General features: G+C 34.7%; 2 protein-coding genes and 1 long non-coding RNA gene across 3 annotated transcripts; 1 reads left to right on the top strand and 2 right to left on the bottom strand.

Annotated features, from left to right (window-relative positions):
• Nucleotides 1–240: 240 nt before the first annotated feature.
• Nucleotides 241–1,196, bottom strand: LOC125860430 (uncharacterized). The gene is made up of 3 exons (XR_007445852.1): nt 1,097–1,196; nt 849–971; nt 241–382 (listed from the first exon to the last, which is right to left on the bottom strand). It is a non-coding gene; the product is annotated as an uncharacterized LOC125860430 (long non-coding RNA).
• Nucleotides 1,197–4,946: 3,750 nt separating this feature from the next.
• On the top strand, nt 4,947–10,114 carry LOC125859902 (probable disease resistance protein At1g61310). Its single transcript, XM_049539752.1, has 3 exons — nt 4,947–7,442; nt 8,938–9,429; nt 9,583–10,114. Exons 1-3 carry the CDS (start codon nt 4,947–4,949, stop codon nt 9,652–9,654), a joined length of 3,060 nt encoding a protein of 1,019 aa, XP_049395709.1. The 3' UTR covers nt 9,655–10,114.
• A 3,483-nt stretch (nt 10,115–13,597) lies between these two features.
• Nucleotides 13,598–14,944, bottom strand: LOC125857826 (uncharacterized mitochondrial protein AtMg00810-like). Its single transcript, XM_049537475.1, has 2 exons — nt 14,579–14,944; nt 13,598–14,479 (listed from the first exon to the last, which is right to left on the bottom strand). The coding sequence occupies exons 1-2, from the start codon at nt 14,942–14,944 to the stop codon at nt 13,598–13,600; spliced, it is 1,248 nt and encodes a 415-aa protein (XP_049393432.1).
• Nucleotides 14,945–17,290: the final 2,346 nt, after the last annotated feature.

The following is a 17,290-nucleotide window of genomic DNA, read 5'->3' on the forward strand; positions in this document are numbered from 1 at the left end:
AGAAGAGAAGTATGGATGCATGCAGAAAGGATAGTGATAGTACCTCCGACATTACTACCCACGCATTTCTACTGAAAAGGAACCGATATATATATATAGACCTGGCGTTTGAGAACAAGTATTAGATAAACTGGAATGAGGGAGGATTGGAGTCGGGGTAAGCTATGCAGGGGACAATTTTATGGTTGTCAAGGCTCCTCGTAAATCTTTAGGTGCAATTTCAGCTATAAATACGATTTATTGTTGTCAAGGTAAATGTCAGAACCAAGAAGTTTGAACACATAACTATAGTTGGATATTTTAATAAAGCAATCGATTAAACTACCACATAAGAGAAAACTCCCATTCCATATAATCTTCCAATGTCCAGAGCAAGTGCTCCCTTGAAGAAGTCAAAAAATGATTATCAGTTTATAAGACCTACGAAGCAATTCCTCTGTCACGAATACAAAAGCACAGGTTAAGAATGCCAAAAAATTCCAACAAGATCGATATTCCATTTAGAACGGGAGAATTCTAACCAATGTAGATTCTTGACATCATGATGTTAGTGTTCTAATACTATATAGCATTGCCCCTTGCATATATGTGATGTTTGAGAAGATAATTGGTTCCTGCTGAACAAGTCCTAAATGGTTCCTCAACCATCTCAAATTGTATGACTTCAAAACGCAGCCATCAAGTAAAATGTGACCAACAACAGGGTCATAAAACCTCTCCAAGAAAAGTGGACAAAATCGACAAAACAAAGGTCACCTATATTATTATTTCACTTCACAACAATAGTAACTAATATGCCATGAATCTTCTACAGTAAATTTAATACTAAATTTAAGCCTCTAGAATACCTGATTGTCAGGAATTAGTGATACATGTGCATAGAACTCATCAGAAATCGCATCCAGTTGTAATCAAATACATGGAAATCGCCAGGTAAATGAACAAATATTCGAAATTTGCTACCGACAAACCTACACAAGCAAATATTTTAATCAATCTGTACCAAATTTTCAACAAAATTGACACTAAGAAGAGGACAACTATGGACGGGTAATTAGAGAGGTGTTCTAAGTGACCTTCAGGTAGGTATACTTACTTTCATCGGCAACGAAATTATTGGTCCAGCAAGCTCAATACATATTGATGCCATCGCCGATGGAGTTGTCGATGTATCGGACTTCTAGGCTGGTGATTCCTATTGACAATCGCTATCCAGGAACACTAAAATGTTAATTAGGGAAATTGGAGAGAAGAGGAGAAAATGCATCTGCCTTAATATTATAAATTGAATTTTAATTTGAGGGTTACCACAGTTACTAACCTTCACAAATTGCTTAGAAATGGCAGGGGTTACTTAAACCTCCGTAATTATATGCAATTTACGGGGGTTATATTAACCTCCGTAATAAAACTCCAACAATTAAAGGGTTTTTTTGGTAGTGTGTTACTTTCCGTTTTTGTTTTGTTATTTATATAATTCTTCCTTCTATATTTAATGATTTGATTGTTATATTTAGATAATATATTGGTATATTAATAGAAAAAAAGTAAGGTGGACTACAATTTTGGGATATGTTGTTCATAATGTTTTTTATATTTATTTGATTGTTTGTCATTGTATAAAAATGAATTTCATTGTGTATGTTCTTTTTGGCTATGATACAATTAATCCTAATGCCTAATTTTTCTTTCCGATATGGTGTCCTCTCTTCAATCTTTTTGTGCTATATTACATTGTGCGGTAAGTTTTCTTTAAGTTTTTATTGTATTTGTCCCTTTTTTACCTACCAAGATTGTTTTTGATTAAAGGTAAAAAAAAATTTAAATTGTAGAGTATAAAATTAGATTATCATTTTATCTATATGTTAAATTAAAATATTATAAAACATTTACTTAATTAAATATTAAATAGTAATCATTCTATATGCTACACTAAATATTAAAAATCTGAAAATGTTAAGTCAAAAGTTGAAAGAAAAAATATTCATAAAAAAATATTAGGCATTTCTACCCTTTTAAAGACTAAATTAGTTCCACTTTTAAATCTTTTTCTTTATACTAAAAAGTAAATTATTTTATTATGAGACCATTGAGTTAAATCAATATATAAAGACCATAATGCCCGCCCACTAAAGATTGAATGATTATTTAATCTCTAAGTGTAAATTATTCCTTCATTTTATTAAAGGGATATCGATAATAATTTAGACAAATTACTTGGTGCAGCTTTAATTGCTACTATTATTTGGTGCTACATTATAACTATGTTCTTGTCCGCCTGACCTCTTAGTTCCTCCAGACATCTAGCCATATGATCGAATGATTGGCGTTTTGTTAAGTCATAGACTAGCATCGCGCCAACTGCACCTCGATAATATGCACTTGTTACTGCTCTATACCTGAGAGAGATATGAGAGGTGATTCATTGAGTTACAACAATTATCAAATTGGCTATGTTGTATTTCTTGAAAAAAGGTCAATAATGCCTTAAATTACGTGAAATGATTAAAAATGCCCTCAATTTATAGTTTAGTTCAAAAATGTTCTTCCACTCAATACTTTGGTCAGAAAATTTTCTTGCCATTGATTGTTTGTTTTGGAAATGTTCCTATTGTTACTACTTGAGTCAAAAATATTTCTTTTCGCATAGATATATTATTTCTTTTCTTTTTAAACAAATCTTATTCCTGTTAAAAGTTATTACTTTTAAAGTACTCTATTATTGTTTTCTTTATTTTAAAATTACTTTAACTATTAAAAAATGTACCCTTTAAACCGATAATATATGTCTTATATATAGTAAATCAACCATAAATTTATTTTGATATTTATAATAAAATAAGAAATATTTTTAATATTATTTTTTCGAATTGAAGTAGAATAAACATTTGCCAATAAAAAAAATCATTCGGAAATTAATGTGTTCAAAAAGAAAATAAATGATATATTTATTTGAAAATGACATTTTTGACTAATTATGTACCAATAAAGGCATTTTAGACCATTTTCGTTTATTTTTTATATTTGTAGAAAAAGGAGGCCTTTATGATAAATTTTACATGCAAATGAGTGAAATCCAAATTATTTTATTGAATTAAGGGAAAATGGGCAAATATATTGCTCAACTTTGCGATTTTGAGCAAAATATACCTCTTATTAATCAAATTGATGCATATATCCCTCTGCTGTCCAATATATGGTGCATAATTATCATTTTCATTAATAAATTTATATTTATTTAATTAAAAAAATATATAATAGTGATTTTTTAATTTCAAAATGTCATGTGAATTTCAAAAATTATCTCACCCATTTTTTACCCCTCTGGACCCAGCCCAAATGGGAAAAAAATAACTATTGTATTTGAGATACTAAAAAACTTTTTTAAAATATGAAACAAGATCATATACAATTTTTTTTGTATAGATTTGGCGTTTTAAAAATCATATATTATTATAAGTGGAAGCTTCAAAAGAGAAAAGTTAGATTACTATTTTACCCCTACACTAAATCAAACATTTAATTAATTTAATAATAAATAGTAAAATTAAATTAACTAAGACTAAATACACGTTCTAGGATGAGTTAATAGTCAAACATCTAATTAATTTAATAGAGTATTAAATAGTAAAATTAAAATTACCTCAAGGATTTATAGTAAAATTTTTAAATTTGAAGGCTCAATTACACGTTTTAATGAGATTACAAATGAAGTTTAACAGCCCTATATTAATGCTCCACATTTCCCAAAGATGTGCATTCTTTCCAAAGTAAATTTCCTATCCTAACAACGTTCTCAAGGCTGAATTCTAGGAGCAAGAATTCCTTATTAATACCAATGTAATTGTCTTATTTATTACTAATTACTGTGATTTATATATTTCATCTTCCTATCCATTCAAACATGTTGCTCTCCATTGTAATTACTAGGAATATATGCTGTACTGTTTTCTCTGTTTAATAGTGGAAATTTTCTGCTTAGCTTTTTGGATTTTCGAGTATTTAAACTTAGTTGCAAATTATAGACATGGTAGGGGTCTAGCCAAACCCCCCACACCTAATAGCTTTAAGCTGTGATGGTGATGGCTTAAATTTTTTTTTTTTTTAAAAAACTTAGTTGCAAGTATCCTTGTCATAAAAAAATCGAGTGCCTATTTTATAATAATAATCACATTTAAAATAAAGTCCTACTAGGTAACTCTGTCCACCAAAGCTTAGGCAAATCGGAATAAACTAGAAAGGATATACTTTGTCAAATATTGGAGAGAATGTATGGACAAAGTCTGATCTTTGAGTACTTGGCAAGCAAATGGAAAAAGCAACAATTACTTTTCCTCTTTTTCTTCTTTATAGTGTCTGCCATTGCAAGAAAGCATATATTTTGGGAAAGTCGTAACATGAGTTTGAGTGAAGGAAGATATGGAATCAGATGTTCACTACTTTAATATGTTAGCTAATCAATACTCTCACTTTAAAGATATTGTTTTGACAGCTTATAAATCTCTGTGAATTTGTTGCTTGGAATAACACAATCAAACTCTCCATTGCCTCTCTTAAGCATTCATTTTCATACCAAATTCTCCAACATTGCTACTCTTTGATTTTCATACCAAATTCTCCATTTCCGCTCTCTGGTCTTTCATTTTCATAGCAAATTCTCAAACATTGCCACTCATTGATTTTTCATACCAAATTCTCCATTTCCGCTCTCTCATATTTCATTTTCATACCAAATTCTACATTGCTGCTCTTCTACCTTCCATTTTTCATACCAAATTCTCCAATTCCGCTCTCTCATATTTCATTTACATACCAAATTATCCATTTCCACCAATTTTACACAATTTCTTCCCAAAGAGAATTAGAAAGCAAAAGATAAAAAAAAACCAATAGCAGAGTTCAGACTTGATAGTTGAAAAAAGGCTTATTACTAAACTATACTGTCGATGGAATTCTTATCTATTTTTGTGGAAAAAGTCACAGGTTGCTTGATGCAGCCAGTTGTGCGAGGGATTGGGTATTTATATTGCTACAAGAGCAACATCAGATGTATGGATAAAGAATCTGAGAAGCTGAAGAACATCAAAAGTGAGGTGGAGGAAAGAGCAGAAGTTGCCCGGAGAAACTTAAAACGCATTTCACGCAATGGCGAGGCTTGGTTAACTAGTGTTGATACCACTACTGAACATGTGGAAGCTGTAAGGCAAGGTACAGCTGAGGTTGAAAGGGGTTGCTTTTATGGTTGGTGTCCAAACCTGAAGTCACGTTACTTGATGAGCAGGAGAGCTAAGAAAATTACACTGGAGTTGATTCAACTTCAAAATGAAAGCAACAGGTCTGATGTAATCTCCTTTGATCATCCAATTCAAAGTGAGGCTATACCTAGTAACTATGGTGAGGTGTTTGACTCCAGAAAATTGAAAGAGGAAGAGGTCATGGCAGCTTTGAGAGATGACGGGGTCACTATGATTGGGCTATGTGGTTTGGGAGGTGTTGGTAAGACAACACTGGCTGACAAAATCAGACAAAAGGTGAAACAAGAAAGGTTGTTCAAAGATGTCGTCATGGTAACTGTCAGTCAACAACCAGATTTGAAAAAAGTTCAGGGTGAGATCGCAGAGGGACTCGGGCTGAAATTAGAAGGGGATAATTTGTGGAGTCGTGGAGATCTGCTGCGTACAAGATTAATGGATCAGAACAGCCACACCCTTGTCATCTTGGATGATGTTTGGGAGGCTCTTCATGATCTAGACAAACTTGGAAGTCCCAGCGGTAGCAACCACAACCATCGGTGCAAAGTGATATTGACCACGCGATCCCGAAATGTTTGTGAAGCAATGGAAGCTCAGAAGATCATAGAAGTGGGAACCTTATCTGAAGAGGAAGCATGGTTCCTTTTCAGTCAGAAAGTTGGTGATTTTGGCAACGATCCTTCTCTGGTTGACATAGCAAAAAAGGTTGCCAAAGAATGCAAGGGGTTGCCACTTGCAATTATTACAGTTGCAGGAGCACTTAAGGGTAAAGACATGCCTTCATGGGAGGATGCCCTTAAACAATTACGTCGTGCAGAAACAAGAAATATCCCGGGAGTGCACACAAAGGTGTATAAACCTCTGAGGCTAAGCTATGATTACTTGGAAAGTGATGAAGTCAAGTATCTGTTTTTGCTTTGTTCTTTGTTCGAGGAAGATAGTGATATTTGGATTGAAGAATTGCTTAAATATGGAATGGGGCTTCGCATCTTTTCGGGAATCGAAAATTTAGAAGATGCAAGAAATAGGTTGTGTCTTCTGTTAGAAATATTGAAAGATGGTTTCTTGTTATCCCAAGGTTCAGACAAAAATCATGTGAAAATGAATGATGTGGTCCGTGATGTGGCTATAAGTATTGCGTCTGAAGGAGAGAATAACTTTATGGTAAGTCACAATGTTAACTCGGAACAGTTCCCAAGTAGAACTTCTTATGAGCATTTCAGTCACATGTCAATTGTTGCAAATAAATTTGATGAGCATCCTAGACCAATAATTTGCACAAAACTGAAGCTTTTAATGTTGAAACTCCGTTTTAAAGATCCATTCAAACTACAGGACAATTTTTTTGATGAAATGAGTAACCTCAATGTCTTGAGCCTGAGGGGACACATATATGAGCAGTCCATTATATGTTTTCCAGCATCCATTCGGAGTTTGTCAAGTTTGAGGACTCTGTGTCTGAGTAATTTAAGGTTGGATGACATATCCTTTATTGGGGAACTTGTCGAATTAGAAATTGTCAGCATAAGAGATTGTAAGTTAGATGAGCTGCCAGAGGAGATAGGAAAATTGACCAAGCTAATTAGGTTAGAGTTTTGGAATGAGATAAGAGCACTTAAAAGGATTTCAGCAGGGGCGATAGGAAAACTAGCTCAATTGGAGGAACTACATATTGTGGAAGTAGAAGATTTGAGTGATGTGATGTACAGTAACCTTGGCCTTCCCTCCAAGTTGACACGGTACACTCTTGATATGGTTGTAGCTTACCCTGGGATTTCAAGCATTGATGAGTACGACAAGAGTATTCGTTTAGATGTCACGGAGACTGCCCCATTGGGTGATTGGATCTGCCAACTGTTGAAGGAGAGCGAATTTGTAGATTCATACGGAGAGGGCTCTAATAATGTGTTGACGGAGTTGCAGCTGAATGAATTTCAGAATGTGAAATCTCTCGGCCTCAATGAATGTGATTCAATGACACATTTATTGAAGACAACACATGAAGTAATCAAGTTCCCCAATTTATATGAGTTGAGCATTCAGCTTATGCATTGCCTGACTCACTTTTGCAGTGACAATATTGAGCGCATTGAGTTCCCTCTGTTACAAACAATGATCTTCAGGGGATTACCTGAGTTCCAGAATTTCAGGCCTACAGCCAACAACTCAAATCCTCTTTTTGATGAAAAGGTTTGCTTCTTATCACCAAAATGTTATCTTTTACTTGAGCATTAAAGATATTTACTTAAACAAAGTCTATTGCTCAGATATATCCTTTTTGTCTAACTAGTAAAAAAAAAAAAATTAAAATTAATTTTTTTAATTTGTTATTTAAAAATCCATATAAGGCTATATTTGATGTGAATTTTTGTGACTTTTTTTATTCAACGGTTAATTTAAGTTTTAAATATCTCCCTTAGAGATATATTAACTTATCATTATTTGAGTTTCATATTCTTATTTCATTTTTTTAGTGTGAAAATAAATAATAATTTTTGATATTATTTGAGTTTCATATTCTTACTTACCTAAAATGATCAAAAATGCCCTCAATTTATAGTTTAGTCCAAAAAATGTTCTTGCCCTCACTACTTTAGTAAGAAAATGTTCTTGCCATTGATAGTTTGTTCTGGAAATGTTCCTATTGTTACTACTTGAGTCAAAAATATTTCTTTCCGCATAAATATATTATTTCTTTTCTTTCTGAACAAATCTTATTCCTATTAAAAGATATTACTTTTAAAGTACTCTCCTATTGTTTTCTTTATTTTAAAATTACTTTAACTATTAAAAAATGTACCCTTTATACTGATAATACATATCTTATGTATAAGATCATAGTAAATCAACCATTAATTTTTATTTTGATATTTATAATAAAATAAGAAATGTTTTTAGTATTATTATTTTTCCAATTGAAGTAGGATTAACATTTGCTAATTAAAAAAATATCATTAGGAAAAGAATGTGTATGTTCAAAAAGAAAATAAATAATATATTTATTTGTTAATCAAATTGGTGCATATATACATCTACCGTCTAATTTATGGTGCATATTTATCATTTTCGTTAAAAAATTTATATTTATTTAATTAAAAAGTATATAATAGTGATTTTTTAATTTAAAAAATGTCGCGTGATTTTCAAAGTTATCTCTACCGCTCTAGACTCGGCCCAAATGGAAAAAAATACTAATGTATTTGACATACTAAAAAACTTTTTTTAAATATGAAACAAGATCATATACAATTTAGGGAAAATGCATAAGTACCCCCAGCCTATACCCGAAATCCCAGAGACACACCTAATCTTTACTAAGGTCCTATTACCCCCTGAACTTATTTTATATGTAATATACTACCCCTTTTTGGCCTACGTAGCACTATCTTGTGGGCCCAGTGCATGTTGACATTTTTTTCAAGGATAGTGCCACGTAGGCCGAAAAGGGGTAGAATATTATAGATAAATTAAGTTCGGGGGGTAATAGGACCTTAGTAAAGGTTAGGTGTGTCTCTGGGATTTCGAGCATAGGCTGGGGGGTACTTATGCATTTTCCCTACAATTTATATATATATATATGGCTTTTTTTAAAATATATAAATAAATGTGTGTAAGCACTTTTGGCTTCTCCACTCAATAGCTCCAACTGTATCTGCAACAATGTTTGATACTTCAAAGCTCTCAGGTTTCTTGTCCCAACCTGGAAGACCTATTCATCGTTGAGACTAACAGTATAAGTGCTCTATGCTCTCACCAACTTCCAACTGACTACTTCACCAAACTTCAAAGATTGGAAGTATTGCATTGTGGAAAATTGAGAAACTTGATGTCTCCATCAGTGGCCAAAGGTCTTCTGAATCTCCAAGAGTTATGGATAGAACACTGTGAATCAATGGAAGAAGTGATCACAGAAGAGGAAGAACAAGGAGAAGGAATCATGACCTTATTTCCCCGTTTGGAATACCTGAATCTCACCCATCTGCCTAAGCTAGGGCATTTCTTTCTGACAAACCATGCCCTTGAATTTCCATTTCTAAGTTTTCTGAGTTTTAATGACTGCCCTAAAATGAAGACGTTTGTTCATCAGGGAATATCAGTGAGTACACCAATTCTCAAATATTGTGATGAGGTGATACTAGATCTGAATAAATGGATACAGCAGGAATTCAATAACAACGTATGTCTTATTCCGCTAGCTATATAAGTAGTTGCTACATGATATTCTAATTAGGCTCTACTGCTCTCTTTCTGTTTTAGATACTTCATCAACTTTCTTTTACTTAATAATCTAGTCATCTCTCTCTTCTTTTGCATTCTCTGTTTCCTGCAGGAACAAGAAGCTAGTGATGACGACGAAGCTAGTGATGATGACGAAGCTAGTGATGACTACGAAGCTAAGTGATGACGACGAAGCTAAACCTAGTCATGCCAGAAGTTAGGAAGCTGGTAGGAAAAACTCAATAAAATAATGCAAGTAAAACCTCGAACATCACTTGGTACCTATGCTCGTGATGGAGGTAATTAACAAGGAGAGGCAGATCTACATTATTGTAACCTATCGGTTCATGTCAACCTACTAGCTATTGGATATAGATCTAGTATATGTATTAGTAATATCTAAAAAATAGTTGATTGTGATATAAACTTGAGGTCACTGCAGAATTCTGTAAACTATAAATTTGGATCCGCCTGTGATTCTAAGTTCATCTTTCATTATATTTAACAACTAATATGTAGATTGATTTTCTCATGTCATCTTGAATTCTACATTGTTTTGAAAGATTGATCACATCACATGATGATTTTTTTGTTGGAATGAGTAAACCATTCCGCCTTTTCCAGCATCCATTCAGAGGTTGTCAAATCCGAGGACGCTATGTCTGAGTAATTTATGGTTGGATGACATATCCATTACTGGCAAACTTTTTACTTCCAGGGCGTACAATCGCACCCCATCTAATTTTATTATCAACCATCGATGTGCCCGAGTTCCCAAGACCTTGACCCTGGCAGATAGTCTGTTACAAGCTCTTTTTATTATTCCCGTTCACCATACTAGTGTGTTTGTAACTTTAATGGAGTTAGGATTTTGAGTTTATCAGTGTTGTATTCTAGAAAAGCAAGCATGGTAGATTCTGGATAAATTGTTTATACATATTAAGTGAATTTTTAAACACAAATACATGACAAAACCCGTAGACAGGGTTGTAGCTCCGCCCCTGATGCCCAGTGAACAACTTAATGAACTGTATACACAAATAGCTAAACAAACTATCTAAATCAACTTCATCATCAACAACAATTTCCTATTCTACATAAAACATAAAGGCATAAGACATAAATATGCCCTTTAACTTTGCCTCATTTCATATTTATACCCTCCAACTTTGGGTGTGCACAAGTAGACACTTAAACTTGTATAAAATTGAACAAATAGACACAAACGTCCTACATGGCATCCTACATGGAAATTTGTGTCCTGCGTGGTGTCCTACGTGTATTGTGACACGTAGGACTCGTGTGTCTATTTGTTCAACTTTATACAAGTTTAAGTGTCTATTTGTGCACACTAAAAGTTGGAGGGCATAGATGTAAAATGAGGTTAAGTTAAAGGATATATTTATGTATTATGCCAAACATAAATCATTCCCAGTTATATTATGATTTCGGATAAATAAAAAGACCTCCAGAACTCGATAAAAAATCATGAGGACATGCATCAACCACCACTATTCCCACCAGAATCCGAGTCCTGGCCAAGAACAATGTCCTGGTTCCCTTTAAAGATTGTGACTTCCCAAAATCAGCTCCCGTAGCTGCAATAAGCATATTCTTGCTAATGATTTTATAAATTTCTGTTAAAACTGTCATGCGACGTTTGTGGATTGAAGAGCTGATGTTTCCATAAAGAAGAGATTTTCCCTTTCTGCGAATTCTTGAGCATCTTCAACTGGTACAGCTCGAAGACTTCCTAGATCACATTTATTCACAATGTGCATAATAACTATGTTCTTGTCCACATGACCTCTTAGTTCCTCCAGCCATCTAGCCATATGATCGAATGATTGGCGTTTTGTTAAGTCATAGACTAGCATTACGCCAACTGCACCTCGATAATATGTGTGCTTGTTACTGCTCTATACCTGAGAGAGAAATGAGAGATGATTCATTGAGTTACAACAATTACTAAATGGGCTATGTTGCTCTGACTCTTCGAAAGAGGATCCTTTGAAGTAAAGCATTTTGGAGACATCAAGTATCTCTATATTTTTTTATACCTCTGACAGAACTAGACGACTCCAAGAAAACATAGGACCTAAACTAAACATTTTAACTCGTAGAATGCATCAACTAGTGATCAGACATTTAATTTATTTTTTTTCAATTTGCTTAGCCTATTTTGATTTGGCACAGTTTTTAAGAAAGTAATTTCTTTTTGGGAAAATGCATAAGTACCCCCCCAGCCTATACCCGAAATCCCAGAGACACACATTCTACACCTTTTTGGCCTACGTGGCACTGTCTTGTGGGCCTAACGCATGTTGACATTTTTTCGAGGATAGTGCCACATAGGCTGAAAAGGGGTAGAATATTATAGATAAATTAAGTTCGGGGGGGTAATAGGACCTTAGTAAAGGTTAGGTGTGTCTTTGGGATTTCGGGCATAGGCTGGGGGGGTACTTATGCATTTTCCCTTTCTTTTTTAATCTTGTATTAAAAAATTACGGAAAAACTTATTCTTTTGTTATTTCATGGACTAAAAAGAAAAATAGGTTAAACAAATTGAAACTGAAAGGATTAACTAATTTGCCATGTTCTGATTTAGTAATCGACTCCACTCGATTCCATTTGATATTCAAGAATTCAGTCTATATTGTTGCAAGCTAACTCAGAGATTGATACAGTAAAGAACTTAGCTCTATCATCCCTTTGTGGGTCTTTAAATACGACAACGTTTTACCAGATGTTGTTCAAGGTACCAGATGTAGTTGATTGTGAACACAGTTATTGTAGGTTTCAATAAACTTCAAATTCTAAATCAGCCCCCCGCTTCTAAATTCTTCATTAATTATTTCTCTTCATATATATTGGACAAAAGTTCTTTCAGCATTGATTGTGGATTAATACTAGAACATCGAGTAGACAGTTGATGTATACATCAGACTTAACTCTATCTATCATATATATCATACATTTCCTAACTCAGATATTGATGTAACGAGTTTAGCTCCATCGTCGCTTTTTTGGTCTTCAAATACCTCAGATGATGTTCAAGGCCTGATCCCCCCCTTTCTTCTACCCTTCTAGTTTTTAGTTTCATGGATTATTAGTAAATTGTTCCCATTTTGGTCAATGGTCTTTTCTGCATATCATTTCATTGATGGCATTTCAGTTGTGTTAAAAGGACTTGAGAGTGAATCAGTGGCCCCAACTTCCCCCTTCCACTACACCATCCCAACTACCCACCAAATGTGGAATTAAAGGAGAGCAAACATGGAGACCTAAGATACTAATGCTACTGACAAAAAATGCTACCACTCCTAGAACTTAGTGCAGATAAAGTGAAAGAGGCTGTTATTTGCACCTAGATTAATGCCATTTTACTCTCTTGTGTTCAGGTTTCTCACGACACAATTGTAGCTGACTGGCATCAGGCGTTCATTGATACCTTTGGGACATATCATCACTTTGAATGGGCAGTTGGAACTGGAGAAGGAAAATGTGATATATTGGACTATGAAAATGTTGGCTTGAGTGGAAGAGTGCAAGTCAGTGGTCTAGACTTGAGCGGTTTCAATGCCTGCTATATCACTCTACGGGCATGGAAACTGGATGGTAGATGTACTGAACTTTCTGTCAAAGCACATGCATTGAAGGGACAACAATGTGTACATTGCAGGCTTGTGGTTGGGGATGGTTTTGTTACAATAACAAGAGGGGAAAGCATTAGGAGGTTCTTTGAGCATACTGAAGAGGCTGAAGAAGAAGAGGTAGTCAAGTTTGTTAGGCTTATTTGTCAATTTTGCTGAATGAGTTCTCTCAAACGAGAGTTCTTCCATTAAATAGAAAGAATTCTGATTTACATGCCTAAAAATCTGCCATATATCCCTAAATATATGCTATTCCTAATTGTAATATCTCCGAAAATATTCTACATTAATCTATGCTATCTCCTATTATCATTACACAAATATTTAGAGTTATAGCATAAATTGATGCCGGTGGATCAAAAAGCATCAATTTGCCTACCAGAAACTGATGACGTTGTCGTGCCTTATACTTTATAAACACATCAGCTATTTGAAGATCACTGGATACATGTGGAAGAGTAATGACTCTTTTGTCTACAACTTCTCTAATATAATGACAATCCACTTCAATGTGTTTGGCCCTTTCATGATAAACTGGATTAGTAGCAATTTGAATAGCACTGTGTTGTCAGCATGGAGAAGAGTGGGATTAGATTGAGGAAATCCAATTTCTACAAGTAAACCACGAAGCCAAACAATCTCAGAGCAAGCAGTAGACATTGCTCGATATTCAGACTCGGTGGAAGATTTTGATATGCGGTCTTGCTTCTTGCTCTTCCAAGATATCAAGGAATCTCCAAAAAACATGCACCAACCCGTGACAGAGCGACGAGTATCAGGACATCCAGCCCAATCAGAATCACTAAATGCATTAAGTTGAATCTTAGAACCACTAGGAAAGAATAATCCATGAGTAGATGTTCCCAAGAGATATCGAATGATGCGACGAATAGCCACCAAATGTAGATGGTGTGGAGCCTGCATAAATTGACTCACTTGTTGAAATGCAAAAGAGATATCAGGCCGAGTAATAGTAAGATAATTTAGGATCCCAACTAATTGCCGATACAAAGTTGGATCAGAAAGAAAATCTCCTTTTGCATGACTGTACTTTAGATTCAATTCCAATGGAGTATTTACAGAGGAAGATTCTTGAAGACCAGCCAAAGCAATCAAGTCCTGAGTATATTTGTGTTGGTTCAAGAACACACCTAAAGAATTATAATGAACTTCTAACCCCAAAAAGTATGTAAGAGTACCAAGATCTTTCATATGAAAAGAATCCTTAAGCTGCTGCTGGAGGCTAGTGATTAGTGAAGAATCAATTCCTGTAATAATAATGTCATCTACATACACCAAAAGAAGAACACAACCTGCAGATGTTTTTCGAAGAAACAAAGACGATTCATATTTGCTCTGCGCAAAAGAGAATTGAAGCAAAGTAGACCGAAACTTGTCAAACCAAGCTCTTGGAGCTTGTTTTAATTCATATAAAGACCGCTTCAACTTGCATACATCTGATATAGGTGATGAGAACAAACCAGGTGGGGGTTTCATATAAATATCTTCTTTGAGATCACCATGAAGAAAAGCATTTTTGACATCCATTTGATGAAGAGGCCAATTTTGTGATGCAGCAATGGCAATAATAGTTCGCACCGTAGTCATTTTTGCTACAGGTGCAAAAGTCTCCTCATAGTCTACACCATACTCTTGTTTGTTGCCAAGGACCACTAATCGAGCTTTGTACCGATCAAGAGTTCCATCAGAATGAAGTTGAATTGAATAAACCCATTTACATCCAATTGGACGGACATTTGGAGGACAAGGAACAACGTCCCATGTGTTATTTTCTTTAATAGCCAAAAGTTCCTCCTCCATTGCTTTTTGCCAACATTCAAGCTTGGAGGCTTGTGAGTAACCTATTGGAATAGAGTTGGTGGATAAAGTAGTAGAAAAACCATACCGTTTAGGAGTTTGAGACACTCTAGTAGATCACCAAGGAGGCTCAAGAGGAGCAGACCTTGAAGAAATCTCAGATTCTGGTTATGGAGCAGTCTCAGGTGGCAGATCTGTTTCAGGAAGGGGTAAAGCTGGCCGACGTCGTTCATACACAAATCCTGGTTTGAACCACTTAGAAGACAATGATAAATCCTCAAAAGTAGGAAGAAGAGGAGAAACAGAAGATGACTCAACATGAGTAGGAAAGAAATATTGATTCTCAAAGAAAATAACATTTCTAGAAACACAAAATTTGTTAGAACTTGGATCATAGCAAATAAAACCTTTCTGCAAGTACTATAGCCCATAAAAGCACTTTTAATAGACTGAACATAGAGTTTATTGCGTTGAGAAGGAGGCAGGTGCACAAAACAAACACAACCAAATGTATGAAAACTATGATTGTTAGGATGCTTGTGAAAAAGACGATAATATGGAGACTCAAGATGTAACACTTTAGATGGAAGTCTATTAATCAAATAGACAGCAATAGACAAAGCTTCAACCCAATATTTAAATGGAACATAGGACTCAATCAATAAAGTACGAGTGACATCTAAAAGATGACGATTTTTACGCTCAGCAACCCCATTTTGCTGGGGTGAATATGGGCAAGAGCGTTGTGATACAATTCCTTTCTCAAGCAAGAAATTATTGAATTCATGAGACATATATTCTCCACCAGAATCAGATCTTAATATTTTGATGCATGTGGAAAATTGAGTCTCAACATAAGCCAAAAATTTCTTGAATATGGAAAACACTTCAGATTTAGATCGAAGAAAATACACCAATGTAAACAGACTATAGTCATCTATAAATGTCACAAAATACTTGAAATGAGCATGAGAAATAACTAGTGAAATAGCCCAAACATCACTATGAATGACATCAAAATACTTTGCAGCACGACTACCAAAATTAGGAAAAGGAAGAGTTTTACTTTTGCCTAATTTACAAGTAGAACAATCAAAGGAAGCAGCTGAAAATTGATTTTTATTTCCCAATAAACCAGAATTGGACAAATGAGACAACACAATCGAATTTGGATGTCCTAGATGTTTATTCCAAACCTCATTCTTAGTAGTGGTAGAAGCAAAAGCTAGAACACGAGGAATAGAGAAGTGTATAGGAAACAATCTTCCAACTTTAGGCCCCTACACGATTATCGTCCCCGACACCTGATCCTGCACAAGGCAACCATTACGAGAAAAATTAACATCACAATTATTATCTACCAAATGGCCAACTAAAATAAGACTAGTGGAGAGCTTTGGTGATACAAAAACATTCTTGAAAGTTTCAGTTATATCCCCAACCTTGGTAATGGGTAAATTACTACCATTGGCAACCTGAATTTGTGTTGGACCATTATACTCACGGATGTTTTTGAGTATATTAGTTAAGTTGGTCATATAATTGGAAGCGCCAGAATCAACAAGCCAAAATTTAAATATTACCTCATTACCTTGCAGCCCCAAAGCTGAAAATGCTGACAAGATCATTTGTTGTACCATTTCAGGAGTAAGAACTTGTCCCACTGAAGACGAGTTATCTGTAGTGGAACCATTTATCCCAACTAGAAAATCATTTTCCTTACGGTTTTGAGGACGTGTGGGACACTCTTTGATAATGTGTCCTTGTTGCTTACAATAATTACAGAACTTCTTGCCACAATTGCTAGCAATATGACCATATTTCTTGCAACTGTAGCATTGAGTTCTAGCCATATCCATGCCCTTTCCTTTCCCTTGAGTTGCAACTGAAACAGTGACAACATTTCCTTGATGAAAAGCATTTTGTGTAAAGAGACGCTGCTCTTCACGAAGCAATTTCCTAAAACAGACATCTAACGTGGGAGATGGATCACGGTTCATCAAGTTGGAGCGAACACTTTCAAAATCAGATTGTAATTTCATCAAAAATTGATCTCGCTTGCTTTATTCACGAACTCCTTGAATGATGGAGAGAGATTCAGAAGGTATTTTAGCATAAACGATATCGGTAAATTCGGCCTATAAGTTTTGAAATCCAGATAAATAATCTTGAACAGAGAGACCTCCTTGAGAATACATAGCAATTTCATGCTCTAACTGAAAACGCCTTACGCTGTGGTCTTGGTTGTAAACCTTTTGTAAATAATCCCACATGGCCTTTGCTATCTTGTATGGCCTGAGATTAAGAACAATAAGAGGGTCAAAGACACTAAGAATCAAAGCACTGAAA

Source organism: Solanum stenotomum, chromosome 3 (genome assembly GCF_019186545.1).
Source record: "Solanum stenotomum isolate F172 chromosome 3, ASM1918654v1, whole genome shotgun sequence".
Taxonomy (NCBI): Eukaryota; Viridiplantae; Streptophyta; class Magnoliopsida; order Solanales; family Solanaceae; genus Solanum; species Solanum stenotomum.